This window comes from Aquila chrysaetos, chromosome 5 (assembly GCF_900496995.4).
Source record: "Aquila chrysaetos chrysaetos chromosome 5, bAquChr1.4, whole genome shotgun sequence".
NCBI classification, from domain to species: domain Eukaryota; kingdom Metazoa; phylum Chordata; class Aves; order Accipitriformes; family Accipitridae; genus Aquila; species Aquila chrysaetos.
The window spans coordinates 8,412,678-8,430,618 of record NC_044008.1 but is presented as its reverse complement, the minus strand read 5'-3'; the positions used below and the strand labels follow the sequence as shown (position 1 = coordinate 8,430,618).

General features: G+C 45.0%; 1 protein-coding gene across 3 annotated transcripts; it reads left to right on the top strand.

Moving 5' to 3' along the window:
* The first annotated feature begins 84 nt into the window (after positions 1–84).
* On the top strand, positions 85–17,352 carry DCLRE1C (DNA cross-link repair 1C). Of its 3 annotated transcripts, none has more exons than XM_030014592.1 (14): positions 85–227; positions 337–388; positions 2,402–2,486; positions 6,922–6,981; positions 8,292–8,347; positions 8,969–9,070; positions 9,333–9,405; positions 9,571–9,711; positions 10,262–10,363; positions 11,535–11,671; positions 11,836–11,890; positions 13,297–13,385; positions 14,249–14,349; positions 16,296–17,352. In XM_030014592.1, the coding sequence occupies exons 1-14, from the start codon at positions 119–121 to the stop codon at positions 17,285–17,287; spliced, it is 2,154 nt and encodes a 717-aa protein (XP_029870452.1). In that variant the 5' UTR covers positions 85–118; the 3' UTR covers positions 17,288–17,352. The 3 variants fall into 3 exon arrangements, with proteins under 3 accessions (XP_029870452.1, XP_040979614.1, XP_040979613.1); XM_041123679.1 differs by lacking the exon at positions 85–227 and adding an exon at positions 1,630–1,733 and having other exon boundaries at positions 356–388; XM_041123680.1 differs by lacking the exon at positions 2,402–2,486 and having other exon boundaries at positions 180–227.
* The last annotated feature ends 589 nt before the right edge of the window (positions 17,353–17,941 follow it).

Below are 17,941 nucleotides of genomic sequence, written 5' to 3'. Positions count from 1 at the left end.
GCCGCGCGCCTTGATAGGCCGGCAGGAGGCGGAGCCGCTTCGCGATTGGCTGCGGGCGGCGGAGGCGGGGCGCCGGGCGGGATGGAGCGTGGCGGAAGCGACTCGCCGTTCAGCCGCCATGAGCCGGTTCGGGGGTCGCGTGCGCGAGTACCCCGCCGTGTCCATCGACCGCTTCGACCGCGACAACCTGCGCGCGCGCGCCTACTTCCTCTCGCACTGCCACAAGGGTGAGCCCCGCCCCCCCCGGCCCGTCTCCATGGCAACCCGCTACGGACCCCCCCCCCCCCCCCCCCCCCCCCCCCCGCCCCGAGTGACGGCCGTGCCCTGTCTCCCCAGATCACATGAAGGGGCTGCGGGCGCCCGCCCTGAAGAGGAGGCTGGAGGGCAGGTACGGGCCGGCTGAGGGGGAGAGGGAGAGGGAGAGGGCGGGCAGGGCTGCCCCGCACTGCTGAGGGATGCGCCGGTGCGGCCCGGCCTCGGCGGCTGCCTCCCCGGCCCGGCCTGCGCCTCTGCACGCAGGGTCAGGAGCCCTGAGGAGGAGGCGGCTGGTTCAGAGCAAAGCGTGAGGAAATTGGGTAAGGGAACCGGTGTGGGTCATAGGGGCACAGAGTCAGAAGGGGTTGGGTTGGAAGGGACCTTAAAGACCATCTAGTCCCAACCCCCCTGCCATGGGCAGGGACACCTTCCACCAGACCAGGTTGCTCAAAGCCCCATCCGACCTGGCCTTGAACACTGCCAGGGATGGGGCAGCCACAACCTCTCTGGGCAACCTGTGCCAATGCCTCACCACCCTCACAGTGAAGAACTTCTTCCTTACACCCAATATAAATCTCCCCTCTTTCAGTTTAAAGCCATTACCCCTTGTCCTATCACTACATGCCCTTGTAAAAAGTCCCTCTCCAGCTTTCCTGTAGCCTTCCTTTAGGTATTGGAAGGCTGCAATCATGTCTCCCCAGAGCCTTCTCCAGGCTGAACAACCCCAACTCTCTCAGCCTGTCTTTATATTAGAGGTGCTCCAGCCCCTTGATCATCTTCGTGGCCTCCTCTGGACCCACCCCAACAGGTCCATGGCCTTCTTATGTTGAGGGCCTCAGAGCTGAATGCAGTACTGCAGGTGGGATCTCACCAGCACAGCGTAGAGGGGCAGAATCACCTCCCTCGACCTGCTGGTCACGCTGCTTTTGATGCAGCCCAGCATACAGTTGGCTTTCTGGGCTGCAAACACACACTGCCAGGTCATGTTCAGTTTTTCTTCCACTAATACCCCCAAGTCCTTCTCCTCAGGGCTGCTCTCAATCCCTTCATTCCCCAGCCCATACTGATACAGGGGATTGCCCTGAGGCATGTGCAGGACCTTGCACTTGGCCTTGTTGAACCTCATGAGGTTCATGAACTTCATGAGGATCCCTCCTTTTGTTCCCTGGGAGTGTGTCAGTGCATGGAGACAGCACTGTGCCTGTGCTGTGAAGGAGGCCAGCTGTGCTCTGAGGCGTATGAGCAAGTGGGTAGCCAGCAGTTTGACGGAGACAGTTGTTCCCCTCTGGTCAGCACTTGTGAGACTTTGCCTGCAGTACTGAATCCAGTCCTGGGCTCCCCTGAACAAAACAGAACATTGTTTTTTTGGAGCAGGACCACCAAGCTGGTCTGAGGCTGGAGTACGTGATGTGTGAGGAGAGGCTGAGAGCTGGATGTCTTCAGCCTTAAGAGTAGGAGACAACCATGTATCACTGCAGGTAGGGGTAGAGAAGATGGAGCCAGACTCTTCTTGGAGGTCCATAATGAAAGGGCAAGTGAGACCTTTTCTTTTTACCGTGAGGATGATCAAACATAGTAATGGGCCCAGAGAGGTTGTGGGCCAGTTCCTAGGCACTGTTTAATTTATTAGAGTAGATATTACATCTCCTCAAATGCAAGCAGAGAATCTCTCTTTGCTCGTCAGGTCTCTTTGTGCACTGTGCAAAAGCTAGAGCTTTATAGGAAGTACTCGGTGTTCTGCTGAATGCCAACTGTCCCAAATGCTTGTTCCAGGGAAAGCATGCACGTCTGAAACAGACCTTGGTGGGTACAGGAACAAGCAAAAATGCCTGTACATGTGACCGTGTACCACACACTTTATTTATGTCTGCACAAAACCAGGCAGGCAGGGGCACACACAGATAAGTCTTTGGGTTTGCTGTGTTGAAGAAAAGCCTGCTCAACAAGGTGGTCTAACTCGCATTCATCCTGCTTCAGGTTGGGGCAAAACAGCTTCTGCAGGCTTACTGCTCTGCAGGTCTCTTCAGAGGAGAGAGGGGTCTGAGCCCATGTTTTGATGTACTAGGTGCCAGGTGCTGATGCATCGTTAGATTGTTCTCTGCCTCTACTTCAAAAAACACTCATCTATGTTTTTGTGTTCTCACAGCCTGAAAGTTAAATTATACTGCTCACCAGTAACTAAGGAATTGCTGTTGACTAGCTGGAAATACAAGTTTTGGGAGAATCACATCGTGAGTTTTTGTTTATTTTTAAATTAATGCTTTCCAAGCAGTGATTCTAGGGAAGAAGCAGCTTCCCCTCCTCAGAAATGTCTAAATATTGGTATTTGTGTTGATACAGTGTTTCAGGGCTTAAGTACCTACATCAGTATGCCTTTCCTTGCTGCTTGCTATGTGGGATTGGTTTATTGTTGTTTACTTTTTAATCTTATTTTTCCCTCCACAAAATTTATCCTTTTCTCTCAACTTCAGCTTTAAATGTCCTCCCTCTGTACGTTGATCATTTGTATCACTTTGCCATGGTTTAAGCCCAGCTGGCAACAAAGCACCACGAAGCTGTTCGCTCGCTCCACCCCTGCCCCGGGTGGGATGACGAGGAGAAAATACAAAGAAACGCTCGTGGGTTGAGACAAGGACAGGGAAGGATCACTCACCAACTGTGGTCATGGGCAAAAGACAGACTCAGCTTGGGGAAAAAAACAAAATAAATTTAATTTACTACCAAGCAACTCAAAACAAGGATAATGGGAAATAAAATCAAATCTTAAAACACCTTCCTCCACCTCTCCCTCCTTTCCAGCTCAACTTCACTCCCAAATTCTCTCCCTCCTCTCTCCCCAGCAGTGCAGGGGGACGGGGAATGGGGGTTGAGGTCAGTTCATCACGCGCTGTCTCTGCCGCTCCTTCCTCCTCAGGGGGAGGACTCCTCACTCCTCCCCTGCTCCAGCGTGGAGTCCCTCCCACATGAGACAGTCCTTCACGAACTTCTCCAATGTGAGTCCTTCCCACAGGCTACAGTCCTTCCGTCACAGCCTGCTCCAGCGTGGGCTTTCCCACGGAGTCGCGGCCATCCTGGGGGGCAGCCATCCCCCTGCTCCAGCGTGGGCTCCTCTCTCCCCAGGCTGCAGGTGGGCATCTGCTCCCCCGCTCCCCTCCGCGGGCTGGGGGGGACAGCCTGCCGTCGGGTCTCCCCACGGGCTGCGGGGGCAGCCCCTCCTGCCCGCCTTCCTCCCTGACCTCGGTACCCGCAGAGGGGTTCCTCTCGCAGAGGGCTTCCTCTCGTGTTCCAATCTCCCCCCCTGCTGCAGGTTCCCCTTCTTAAATCTGTTCTCCCAGAGGCGATACCACCGTCACTGATGGGCTCAGCCTGGGCCAGAGGCTGGTCTGACTTGGAGCCAGGGAAGCTTCTAGCAGCTTCTTGCAGGAGCTGCCTCTGTAGCCCCCACCACACAAACCCAAAACACTCTTTGATTTCCTTACCTTGCTCATGTCTCTTTGCTCCTGTCCTTATTTCATTTCTCTCTTGCTTCATTTAAAATTTTGTATTGCTTGGGGTATATATAATCTTTTAGTTATATTGTTTTTCTTTGCTTTTTGGAAAATGGATTATCTCTAACATAAAATGTTTTAGTGATGTAAAATCACTGAAGAACTTAATCAGTTTACTTGAGTTCCACTGTTTGGAGCCAAACTTCAAGTGATCAGTGGTCATGTATGGGTGTGACTTGTAGTTATTTCCTTCCCTTTGCAGATGTGGGCTTTGAAATTGAACATGTTTCTTTTCACATCTTACTGTATGCATCTACATCATCACATAGGGCAAGGATTTTGCTGTATCCCCCAAGCAAGGACAGGAGAATTTCCTAGTCAAATGGAAGGTCAAGAAGGAGTTCAGGCAAGCTGAAACTTGTTTCCTTGGGGGAGTTATGGCTCAGAGTTTCCTTAAATAGGTTGTAAGTGTGCGTCTTAAGCTCCACATCCAAAGAAACTCATACGAGTGGGACCTCGGAGGTAAGTCTGGGTAAGAGAAAAAAGAGAAGTAGGGGACTTTTCTGTTCAAGGTCCTAATTTAATTGTGAAGCTGAGCAAGAAGATAACTAACTTTATATGAAGCCTTGAGAAACTGAAAGATTTAATGATTTGGAGCATGAACATGATTCCTGAATCATGTAAAAAAGACTCTGAACATGCCTTAGGCATGTTTGATGTGTGAAGGAGCACAGTGTGCATAGGTGACAATTTTTCTAACCTTCTTGGACTAGCAAAAATAAAATGGGGTAGGTTTGTGGTGGGGTTTTTGTTTGTGTTGGTTGGGGGTTTTTTATTTTTGTTTTTAAGCTTGTGTCCGTTTGCTTCCAGTATCCCTTGTGTTTAACCTAGAAGAAGGGGTCCCTTCAGGGAAGATATCTCTAAGCTATTAGGAGTTTGTATGAGCGGTAAAAGGAAAGTATGCAGTGCTGGTCCTGACATGCCTGTTTGAGAACATCTTAATCTTGGAAGAGATGCCAGAGGTACCTGTGGTACAGTATAAGATGAAGCACAGCTAACACAAATCAACAGCGTTAAAAAAAAATACATAGATGTTTGCAGCTGCTGCTCCCAGGAGTGACTGCTGGTGATGGCATGAGCTGCACAGGCCCTAAATCAGATAGTAGGTGTTGGATATCTTGTCCACAAGCTTTGCCTTACAACATATAAGTTTTGTACTTGTAGTGTGACTGAGGAATGAATTAACACTGATTTGATATTCACCAGACTGAAAGAAGCAATCAGGTTGTCATCTTTCAGCAAAATGTTTTTATGATTTCCAGTCTGACCTTTATTTTTATGTACAGCATAAGAAGTTCTTTATATCTGCTGCTGGCTTTAATATTTAAACTGTCAAAGATGAGGGGAGAACTCTGCTGTAGATATTATCATTCATGGTTGTGAAGCTAAACTGTGGCTGTCAGTGAAGAATTCTTCAGGCAGTTTAGATCTAAAACTTGACAATTGTTTAACTGCAGTAGGAAATTTTAGAATTACTGAGAAATATTGAGCATGCAGAATTTACATTGGCCTCTTGAGTTTATTCAGCTTCAGAAACTGTAGATGGTAAAATTAGTATTGATGTTTAAAAAAACAAACTCTTGCTAGTGGCTTGAATTCCTAGTATAAAATACTTTTTGACACACATATCTATGTTTTCGAGCAAGCTCTGAGTTTGCCTGGTGGTGTGGTTTCTGGTGGAGAAGCCAAATGTTACCACCTTTGTGTGAGTGTGTGAACTGAATGGATCTTGTGGAGTTGCCCAGAAATTTGCGATGTGGTGTCTTGTGAATTCATCTAGTGCACTGAAACCCAAGCTGCTGAGGAGACTGCTCAGCTGAGAAGCTGGAGGTTATATCTAAGGAGGGTAATGACAGGAGACTTTCCTTTCACTTTGGCTTTTTTGGGCAGGAGAATTATATACAAATGTTGTCTGAAACAAAGGAATAAAAACCAGGAGGATGAGAGAGGAGCCTGAATAGCAGCACTGACCTTGCAGACGGCCACAGAGCATGTATGTTGTAGGACTCTTTTATTAGAAAATAATGGTAAAACAGGATTAATTGCGATCTATAGATTAATCAGCTCTACACAAACACAGAAGTATGTGCTGCATGTGATTTGTGGGCTCTGCTTCTGGTAATAGGGAACAGTGAGAAGAAGTGCTGTAGCACAGAGATCTGTCCTAGCAAGGTCTGCTGGTGTGCTCTGGCACTGGGATGTCTTGGACTTTGCAGTCATCCAAAAATAAGGCATATGATCCAGCCAGAGAAACTAGAGCTGTTGCTGTTAGAAGTCCAACATGTTCTAACTTTTTTAGGCATGCACACCTTGATTGAGTTATCTCCATTTCATTTTTAGATAATCTTTAGGAAACTTTTTTTCCACTGGAAATGGAAACTTTACTTACTATGGGAAAATGAGCTTAATTTTACAGGCTTAGTGTCCTGGTTTCAGCTGGGATAGAGTTAATTTTCTTTCTAGTAGCTGGTATAGTGCTATGTCTTGGATTCAGCATGAGAAGAATGTTGATAACACACTGATGATTTCAGTTGTTGCTAAGCAGTGTTTATACTAAGTCAAGGACTTTTCAGCTTCTCATGCCCAGCCAGTGAGAAGGCTGCAGGGGCACAAGAAGTTGTGAGGGGACACAGCCAGGGCAGCTGACCCAAACTGGCCAAAGGAATATTCCATACCATGTGACGTCATGCCTGGTATATAGACTGGGGGAAGTTGGCCTGGGGGGGATTGCTGCTCGGGAACTGACTGGGCATCGGTCAGCAACTGGTGAGCAATTGCATTGTGCATCACTTGTTTTATATATTCCAATCCTTTTATTATTATTGTAATTTTATTATTATTATCATTATTAGTTTCTTCCTTTCTGTTCTATTAAACTATTCTTATCTCAACCCACGAGTTTTACCTTTTTCCTTCTGATTTTCTCCCCCATCCCACTTGGTGCAGGGGGATTGAGTGAGCAGCTCTGTGGTGCTTTAGTCGCTGGCTGGGGTTAAACTGTGACACTTAGCAATAGCTGCAGTGGGTGCTGAAGATGTCTACATAGAAAATACTTAGCCATAAGCATGAAACAGAATGTTCAGTAAATCCTGTAATGCATTTATTCATTTTGTTACAGGTTGCATTGGAAGTTGAAACCCCAACTCAGATTTCTTTAGTAGATGAAACATCTGGTGAGGTAAGTTACAGGAAAAAAAAAAAAAAAAGATTCGTGTATTTGTTATGGACAGTAATACTGTTTAAATGAGCATGGGAAACAGATATTATCTGTAACATCCCAAGTGGACAAGCTATTTTTCAAATATATGTTCCCCTTCTCTCCAAGACGTGCAGCCACATGAATTCTTCTTGCCTGCTTTGTTCTTACTATCATAGCATTTTTTTGGTAATGACTTTCTAGGATATTAGTGATCTCTGTCTTACCTATTGCTCTTGTGACTTTTTCACTTTGTATTTCCTGGCTTATTTTAACAAGCTTTAAGTGCAGGACTTAAAGGTCTGGTAGAGCATCTCCAGGCAAAGCATCCCCCAAGATATTTCCATGATTTTGGTGGATGCTTGGTGGATGAAAAGCTGGACGTGGGCTGGCAACGTGTGCTCACAGCGCAGAAAGCCAACCATATCCTGGGCTGCATCACAAGCATGGCCAGCAGGTTGAGGGAGGTGATTCTGCCCCTCTACGCCGTGCTGGTGAGATCCCAGCTGGAGTACTGTGTCCAGCTCTGGGGGCCCCAGTACAGGAAAGACATGGACGTGCTGGAGCAGGTCCAGAGGAGGGCCACAAAAATGATCAGGGGGCTGGAGCACCTCTCCTGTGGAGACAGGCTGAGAGAGTTGGGGTTGTTCAGCCTGGAGAAGAGAAGGCTCCAGGGAGACCTTACTGCAGCCTTTCAGTACCTAAAGGGGGCTTGTAAGAAAGATGGGGACAGACCTTTTACCAGGGCCTGTTGTGGTAAGAGAAGGGTTAATGGTTTTAAACTAAAAGAGGGTAGATTTAGACTAAATATAAGGAAGAAAATTTTTACAATGAAGGTGGTGAAACACTGGAACAGGTTGCCCAGAGAGGCTGTGGATGCCCCATCCCTGGAAACATTCAAGGTTGGGTTGGATAGGGCTCTAAGCAACCTGGTCTAGTTAAAGATGTCCCTGCTCATTGCAGGGGTGTTGGACTAGATGACCTTTAAAGGTCCCTTCCAACCCAAACTATTCTATGATTCTATGCTTGTTCACCAGGAACCAAGGAAGTAGGATTGTCTTCTGGCTGGCTTGCTTTTATGAGCACTGTACAATATTCAGTCGTCACTTCTGGCATTACAAGATGGTCGTTGCGTTTCAGGGCTTGTTGGAATGTGAAGACACTCTTCATTCAAAAGCAATGCTAAATGCTGCAAGAGGCTTTGGGGAGTAATGCATTGCTTTCACTGTGTCAGTGAAAGTACTGGGAGTACTTACTATAGTGTGAAAATAATGCTAACCCATCTCTTCCAGAAGGAAGATATAGAAGTGACGCTTCTACCAGCTGGTCACTGTCCAGGATCGGTCATGTACGTCCTTTCAATATTCTAAATGTCTCTGCTGAGAAATTTGTCCTATAGAGTTCTTAGTAAGTACTGTTTTTTTTCTAACTAGAAAAAGCTAGTGAATTTAAAATTCTTACTTGGAGGTAATACTGTTGTGGCAGGGCCTACCAGCTTTGGTCAAGACTGGGAAACCACTGTACTGGGATCTGTCCAGACAGAAGCTGTTACCGTGGTGGGGCAGATTACTTTTCCCCATGCGTATGAACAACAACTTTCTTGATTTCAACTGTACTTTAAAATGACGTACAAAACTGATTAAAAAGAAATCCTCCATTTCTTAAGTATGACATGAAAAAGAAGGTGCCCAGCTTCCTGGTACAGATGCCTAATAGATTCCTTTGGCTGCAGCAGTATCTATGAGGCTTTTGTCTTCAACTCTGACCAGCCTAGGCACAGGTTGTTTTCCAGACATACTGAGTCTGAATTATTTCGTTTATCTGAAATTACTCTAGGACCAAATTGAGCCCAGTATTTCTGTTACATGATATGTTAGTCACATAGGCTGCCCTAAACAAGGTAACAAATCAACACCTGGCATTTAATGCTTTATATTGTTGAGTTTGACCAAAGTGTTCCTGTTTGTAGGTTTTTGTTTGAAGGTGAAAATGGCACTGTGCTGTATACAGGGGATTTCAGGCTTGCAAAAGGAGAAGCAGCCAGAATGGAGCTTTTGCATTCAGGGACCAGGTGAGACTTCAGCTATTCGTGGGATTTAGAAAGAATAAAAGATCACACAGGCACGGACAATTCAGGAATAATGTACTCTTTTTCCTCATTTTTTATTCTGGATTAAATATATTTGCAGTCAGGCAATCGTGCAGTTACAAGCCCCTTTTGACTTGCTCTTTGTAATAAACAGGAAGAACTGCCTCCTTTTGGAGAGACAGGAAGTGGTATATCTTGGTACATGATGCAATGCTCACTCTGATATCACATTTTTCTCTTTCAGAGTAAAAGACATCCAGAGTGTGTATTTGGACACTACTTTCTGTGATCCCAAATTTTATCACATACCAAGCCGGGTAAGTCTAAATAGGCTCTGAGAGGAAAGGTCCTTAAAGCTGCTAATTAATTAACCACCCCTTTGTTAGGTAAGTCTTGCAAGGCAATGCCATTTTGCATTGCCAAATCACAGCACTTTGGAAGTATCTTCAAAGATGATTCACAACGTTTTCTAAACTTTTCAGGAGGAATGTTTAAATGGGATCTTAGAGTTAGTGCGAAGCTGGACTTCACTGACTCGCTATCATGTTGTGTGGCTGAACTGTAAAGCTGCTTACGGATATGAATATTTATTCATAAACCTCAGTGAGGAACTTGGAATCAAGGTAACGTTTCTATAATTGTTGCTTTAGAACAGATCCTCAGTAATGATTGTGGCCAGTCATTGAGCTGGAAATGGCTGTTCAGAGGACTGCTGTATGTGAAAGTTGTGCCTGCTTTCATTAACTTCACTTAAAAAGCAACAGTTGTGCTCAAAATGAGTTAACTAGTTGATTTCAGTCTGGAAAATCTGGGCTCTCCCGGGAGAATTTAGTTAATCCCTAGTTTTCAAGCTCAGTGTTTACCTCTCTCCCTTATATCTTGTGAATGATAAAAGCCTTCTCATTTACATATGATGTTAATAGTAAGCAGGTATATTCTGACTTTCTTTGATGAATATTCATCCCTCTTCAGCATAGGAGGTATGTTCTGCTTCTTCTAGATGTCCAAGCTACTTTTGGCTAACACTTGTCCACTTGGACACTATTAGTGGGTAGTAACTGTTTAAATGCCTACCAGCATTTGTTGAGAGCAGAACCACATCTGTATAGTTGCTCCAGCTGCAGTCTGGCAAACACATTGAACTAATTAAGAGTAAACTCTGCCTTTCTCTAGGTGCACGTGAACAAACTTGATATGTTCAGAAACATGCCAGAAATCCTCTACCATGTTACTACAGATCGACACACTCAGATTCATGCCTGTCGACATCCTCGGGTATGTATCATATTGCAAAGCCTCTGCTAACTTTGCTGTGAAAAACTGGTTATAGGTGCTAATGTTTTGGTCCTATTGTGCTAATGAAGATTTGGGCCAAAGTAAAGAAGAGTGAGAACTTTAGTTAATGGGTTGAAGTTTTTTAAAAAAAAAAAAAAAAAGTAAAAAAGGGAAAAAATATATTAGCTGATGGATGCTAGAAATAGTTTAATTGTATTTCAAACTTGAAAATTATGTTTTTAAATGAACTAAGACTGACGTGCAGAAACAGACTCCACAATCAGTGAGATTGTAAAGTAGGTATGTTTATTCAGCGCTGGGCAGCACGGGGGGGGGGGGGGGGGGGGGGGGGGGGTAGTCCCACCAAAGTTGTGCGCACCTGACGCGGCAGTTCCCTTCAAATTTATACAGTCAAGTGTTACATATACATGGAGTTTCGCAATACACCTATACATAGGCATGATCTATCCCCGCTTCATATTAAAATTAGTTCCAAAAGTCGCAAGGCCGGTCTTGGCTGGTTTTTTTGGGGTCGACTGCTGCTTCTTATCAGGGACTATCTCCTGTCCCAGCCAGCCTCAACAATGCAAACATTAAGCATCACTTCTCATCCTCTTGGACCAACAATGGAAACATTAAGCATCACTTCTCATCCCCTTGGGCCAACATTGCAAACGTTAAGCACCACTTCTCATCCTCTTGGGCCATGTCTACCTCTATTGAAATTTCTTTAACTTCATTATAAGCTAGATAATTACTATACCTACTAAGGTTCCTTTGGCTCCCCTTTGGCTCCCCGTTTCAAAGACAAGCAGCAGATTATGTCAGGTATTATCCATTTAAATATACCAAAAGCAGCTCAGATGATGACTCCTGCAGCCACACGCTGTGTGCTTGTCGTATATACGGCCTTCCCTTTCCAGGATGTCTTATCAAGCTGAAGGCTCCAACTTGGAGGAGTGCAGGTAGAACTGGAGACGGCACGCTGGGGCATTGATCTTTGTGATTGATTTGCTTTGGCAGCTGCACTATAGAAGCAACACACAACAACAAAGATTGTTCAAAGGAGTTGGAAGTGAGATGAAAACTTGGTCTGGCTAGATACTACATTGCTCAATTTCTGGGGGAAAAAAGGTCAGGATTACGCTTAATTTTATATTGCATTTGTCAGGATGATGACTACTTTCGAGGCAACAGACTGCCCTGTGGGATGACTTGCCAAAATGGAACTCCCTTGCACATAATCAGCATCAAACCCTCCACTATGTGGTTTGGAGAAAGGATCAAGAAAACCAATGTAATAGTGAGGTGAGCATTTGGGCCATGCAGAAGCCTGTTGTTTCAGGTGCATATCTTGCCTGACAGTTGTACAGCTGAATCTCAGAATGGACTTTTTAAGAGTAGGTTATGCTTGCCTGTTGACTAAGGATGAGGAGCAGTTACCTAATTTTTGTGCATCCTCTTTTTTTTAGGACTGGGGAGAGTACATACAGAGCCTGTTTCTCTTTCCACTCTTCATACAGCGAGGTTTGTATACTTGTAGTACTGAGTATACATTGATTAAAAAAAAATTAAAGGAGTTCTGATTATTTTGGAGTGGATGACATGTCACAATAAAAAATTCTTTTCAGTAATAAGACATAAGGGGATAGGAAGTTCTGGATGCTGAAGACAGAAAAGTTTGTTTTAATATAGCTGCAGAAGAGCATGTTAAGGTAGGGCGGGATTACAAGCCTAGTTTTTTGTTCTCCTTGAAGTGTAGGTCAGTGCTACAATTGTTTTGACTGCCTTTCTGTTTTAGATTATTGTGTAACTATGCAATGCTTAAAGCGTGGAATTTCAGGTTTCAATACATTGTTTATCTGCTGTGACTCGGGTTTGGGTGGCCTTGCTTTCTTTTCCCTGCCCACACATTTAAACAATTTTCTTACATCGTAGCTGCCACTGTTACTCCTCTTTCTGTGTTAAAGACTAAAAGGAAAATTGGTCATGGCAGCATCCTCTCCAGAATCACACTTTCATTTAGTATGACTCAATCCACTTCTTAAAATGCTTCTCTCTCCTAAGAAACTGAACTGAAACTGGATCAGTGCTAACAATTAAACTGTCACAAAGCCTTGCACATACAAAATGGAGATTATTCAGAGCCCTAAGAAGACAGTCCTGTTTTCAAGATCCTGGTTAAGTTTTAGTTTTCTCTGCCATGCAGAATTTTAAATGGAGGTACTAGTGTAGTACATACGTGGCAGCTTCGCTGGCAGAATATGGGGAGTAACAGACTAATACCTCCATGTGCAAAAATATATGGGTCCTACTGGTCTGTGTAGATAGGAGTGTAATCTGCAAACTTTTTCAGTGCTCAGCACTGATAAAGCCTCAGCTGGAGTAGAGTGCCCCAAACCGTCTTCACACAATTCTTCAAGAAATTTACTGTCTGGAGAGCATCTAGAAGACAACAGAGTAAGGCAAAACAAGTATGTTTTGTCATAATGGGCTTTTATAGTGGACTGAAAGGAGACTTTAGAAAAAGTCTTTGAGGAAGGGAATACCTGATCTGCACAGCTAGGGACTTGAAGTCCAGTAAGAAAAATGCAGGTCTGAAAAGATCTACAGCAGTAAAGACAGTGAAGCGCTGGATCGCATTCCGTAGCAACAGGTCTGTCTAGCCTTTTCTTTCAGAGATGGTGATGGTCTGCACAGTAGTTGATAACTGGTGAGGTGGTAGGTGTGGCTGAGTTCTCAGCATCCTTTCAGACCTGTTCTCTTGTTACAGAGCTATCCACTTTGCTGGAGTTTGGCTCATGGGTCATATTGGTCTTTACATGAGACAACCGGTAGTACTTGTGGGTGTGCTTTGATCAGTGCTGCCATTAAGTGAAATTATTAACTGTTGATGTAACTTGTTGAACTGCTTCTTCTTTTCTTCAATTTAGATTAAGGATTTCCTGAGCTATATCCGTCCTGTGAATGTGTATCCCAATGTACTGCCAGTGGGTGGGGGAGAAGACAAAGTCATGGAAATGTAAGTGACAAGTGGCAGCTGAATGGAGGTGATCTCATCTCTATTCTTGTAAGGACAGCTCCCCGCCTGAATCCCAGCCTCTCAAGCAGGCCACTGCCTTTTGCTTCTCTGATAATTCAGATTTTTTTTCTATATTCAGTCCTGCAGACTTCAGCTTTCTGAAGAATACTTGTATGTTGTGCTAAGTCTGAGAGTTTGTGTTCCACACACTACTTGTATCTATGTATAGAGGCTTCTCTGCTCTTAAACGTTATTTGGGTGGAATCTGAATAGACATTCATCTCACTTTATTCTGTGACCCATTTCTGTTTGTCATTGCTACTTCTCAGAAATTTCTTTTAAAGCAGGTTTCTCTGGGGACTTGAACTCCTACCCTCTGTACAGCATCACAGCAGCCTGTTCTTTTGTGCTGCTACAGATGTTGTCAGCTTAGAAAGCGCTCTAATGGAACAGAAGAGCAGTGGTGTCACTCGGTCTGAACAAAATGAGTACTCATTTCTTTGCTCCTTTTTCTTTTCCTCCTTAATAAGAAAGGAGGTACTTTACAATTATTGGATAAAACTGCAGTCAGATTTTGAACCTGTCATCTTGTCTTCTCTAAGCAAGGGACTAAAAGATAGTTTCCAAATGGTGTACGTGTTTTAAGGTAAATATATAGAAATGGCAGATTTCTACCTTTAAGCTGCCTAAGTTCACCAATGAATTAAGAACTTTTCCCTAGCTATTGCTGCCTTTGCTTTAACACTTTTGCTGCGGTGCCTGTGAAAGGCATGAAGCAGTGTACTTAAGTTAAAAGATTTACTTTTGCTCCTGAAAGTATCTGCTGAGTTCTAAAGATTAATTGCTTTTCTCATTCACCTCAGATTAAAGCCTTTATGCAGGTCATACAGGAGAAACGTGGAACCCAGGTACAAGCCCTTAGGAACACTGAAGAGAGTCCACAAGAGAGACTTATCTGATACAGGTAAAGGTTCTGTTGGTGCTTCTGTGCCTTAAATGAAAGTCTGAGACGAAGCAGAGGTGCCAAAAGCCATGGTGTTCACCGTTGTCTGTGTTCAAAGCAACAGTCAGAAAGGAGAAATATAAATGAAATTGAACTTACATCTTAGGAGGGTGAGAGAGTGCTAATTGTGTAAAAGGACACTTGTTTGCAATCTTAAAATGTACTTAATGCTCAACAGCCCTTTAAGTTTCTGGAAGAGTTCCAGCCCGCAGTTCTATACTGTCCCTTGTAAAGCTTCTTCTGACTTTTGTCACCTCCTGTCTTGTGGAGATGATCTTCATTATCTCACAATGCTGGCCTTTTAGCACCTAGTAACTTTTTTAACGCACGATGGTAAATGTAAATGGATGCTGTACATAGCCCTGGGAAAGCCACTTGGGAACTTGTGGTGGTTTGACCCTGGCTGGATGCCAGGTGCCCACCAAAACTGCTCTATCACTCCCCTCCTCAGCTGGACAGGGGAGAGAAAATATAATGAAAGGCTCCTGGGTCTAGATAAGGACAGGGAGATATCATTCACCAATTACCATCATGGGCAAAACAGACTCAACTTGGGGAAAATTAACTTAATTTATTACCAATCGACCAGAATAGGATAATGAGAAATAAACCCAAATCTTAAAACACCTTCCTCCCACCCCTCCCTTCTTCCCGGGCACAGCTTCTCTCCCAAATTCTCTCCCTCCTCCCCCAACCAGCGCAGGGGGTTGGGGAATGGGGGTTGGGGTCAGTTCATCACATGCTGTCTCTGCCGCTCCTTCCTCCTCAGGGGCAGGATTCCTCACTCTTACCCTGCTCCACCGTGGGGTCCCTCCCACGGGAGACAGTCCTTCACGAACTTCTCCAACGTGAGTGCTTCCCACGGGCTGCAGTTCTTCATGAACTGCTCCAGCGTGGGTCCCTTCCCCAGGCTGCAGTCCTTCAGGCACAGACTGCTCCAGCGTGGGTCCCCCATCGGGTCACAAGTCCTGCCAGAAAACCTGCCCCAGCCAGGGCTCCTCTATCCATGGGGCCACAGGTCCTGCCAGGAGCCTGCTCCAGCGCGGGCTTCCCACGGGGTCACAGCCTCCTTCGGGCATCCCCCTGCTCCGGTGTGGGGTCCTCTCTCCCCGGGCTGCAGGTGGAGATCTGCTCCCTCATGGACCTCCCTGGGCTGCAGGGGGACAGCCTGCCTCACCATGGTCTTCCCCACGGGCTGCAGGGGAATCTGCTCCGGCGCCTGGAGCATCTCCTCCCCTCCTTCTGCACTGACCTGGGGGTCTGCAGGGCTGTTTCTCTCACATGTTCTCACTCCTCTCTCTGGCTGCAGTTTCTGTTCCACAGCAACTTATTTCCCCTTCTTAAATCTGTTCTCCCAGAGGTGGTACTACTGTTGTTGATGGGCTTGGCCTTGGCCAGTGGCGGGTCCATCTTGGAGCCGGCTGGCATTGGCTCTGTCGGACATGGGGGAAGCTTCTGGCATCTTCTCACAGAAGCCACACCTGTAACCCCGCCTCCCCCGCCCCACTACCAAAACCTTGCCATGCAAATCCAAGACAGAACTAGAAGACAACTTTGGGCCTGCTGCATTCTCTTTGGCCATTTCTGAAGTGCCAACTATGCAAGGGTGACGTAGTCCCAGCAAAACATGTCAGAGGCCTGAATAAATGTGTCTACCAGGGCTACATCTGACCTGCTGTAGCTTACACGGAGGATGGCAACTAGCAGCTTTCCTTGCAAGGCACTGCGCTAGAGAAGGCAAGGCAAACACTGTCAATAATGTCCCGCTAAGTCTCCATCTGCGTTAAAGAACTTTTTCCTCTCTTTATACAAAATTAATTTTTATTAAAACTTTGCTCTCAACAAAATTTTACCAGAGATGTGAACTTTTCTTAGTATTGTTTTTTTTCCTGTTCTTTTCTTGACAGATGAAGATGATCTCTTTGATTCAGAATTAGCCTCCGCAAGGCCTAAGATTTCAAAACAGCAGAGAGAAGAGAGCAGGCCCTCCAGCACAGGACAATCTGAAAATGCTGAAGGAAACATTAATGAGAGCACAGAAAGTTACAAAGTGACCACAACTTACACCTCCCTCCAAGGAGACTTTGTGGACTGTGAGGAATCAAATGATGATGATGACAACGATGATGATGACGATGAAGAAGAATCTGAAAAAAATACAGTTCAGGTTCTTTCCCATGAGCCAGAAGCCGCTTCTACATCAAATTTCAATGGAGTAACTAGCGACCAACAGGAGCCTAATGCCCATGTCCCTCGCTGGGATGCATTTTTTAAGTGTAACAAACTAGAAGAAAGTTCTGAAAATGAGGACAACTTCCCATCTTCAGCAGATGCTGGTGGGTCCCAGTCACTCTTCAGTGATTCAGATGGAGTAAGTGACTCAACACACATCTCCTCCCAAAATTCTTCTCAGTCAACACACATATCGGAGCAGGGGAGCCAGGGCTGGGATAGCCAAATGGACACAGTACTCATTACCTCCCAAGAGAGAAATGCCTTGGACTTCAGCTGCTTCAGCAAAGGTGGGAGCAGAACCGTTGTTTCTGTATTGCAGGAGACTGCCAAAGACAGTCAGCCTGACAACAGCAGGCAGAAGCCACTGGGTCAAAATAGATCTTGTGCCTACGATGTTGCCGGTGACTTGCAAAGCAAAGACTGTGGGAAAGACGCAGAAGCTGGCACTGCTTACGTTCAAGATGTGCTGGCGGAAAGAACTGACAACTCCAGGACTCCTGATCTAGAACTGAGGAGGGACTCCCAGAGCTCCTCTGACTTCGAAATTCCCTTGACTCCTGATGCTGAAGTGCCTCAGCCAGATAAACTGCACTGTTTATATAAGAAGCTAGCAGCAGGTGAAAACATACTCGGTGAGAAAAAAATCTCCCGAAGACAGGTATAACTGATTGCATCACAGTAACAAATGCTGGAATTTGTTTATTAAACACCAAATTATTTTTCTCTTTAGTGTTGATTACTATCTGCAGCTATGCTTACAATTCATGCAGTTTTTTCAGAAATATCTTACTGTCAGAACTAGGAATTTGCAGCCTGTGTAACTTTATTGTTCCTTCCATGCAATACTGAAAAGGAAGTATTCCTTGGAGGGACCGTAAAAGCCTTCTACCTCCTGAGGTTCAGTTCTCCAGGACTGTAAATAGACAAAAAATGGATCAGACAAAACAAAGAGTAGAACACTAAATGAAATTTAGTGTTTATCATGAGCTCTAAGAGTTTGCCTTTGATACATATGTGATCTCAGGTTTTAATAAAATACCACATTTTTAACTGTGGGGAGGAACATGACATCTTTCAGGAATGACCATGCGAACAATGCAATAGTTGCACTTTGACTTTAATCCTGAGTTTTCACTGCAGTTATTTTTAAAAACAACTGCAGAACTGATTAGAGAATTACTGGGAAGTTTTATTTTTTAAAAATCAAATTGTTCTTTTCAAGCAGCCTCTCTTTACACTGAGAAGTGTTGTCATCAGATTTTAACTAACTCCTGAATGAGGTACTACACACCATTGTCTATGTTTTAAATCTAACTCA

Bases quoted from the DNA above. Each gene is read 5' to 3' on its own strand.
- DCLRE1C (XM_030014592.1), top strand. From the start codon at position 119: ATGAGCCGGTTCGGGGGTCGCGTGCGCGAGTACCCCGCCGTGTCCATC. The intron at 8,348-8,968 runs GTACGTCCTTTC...TCCTGTTTGTAG, and splicing joins CACTGTCCAGGATCGGTCAT to GTTTTTGTTTGAAGGTGAAA. The intron at 9,071-9,332 runs GTGAGACTTCAG...TTTCTCTTTCAG, and splicing joins CTTTTGCATTCAGGGACCAG to AGTAAAAGACATCCAGAGTG.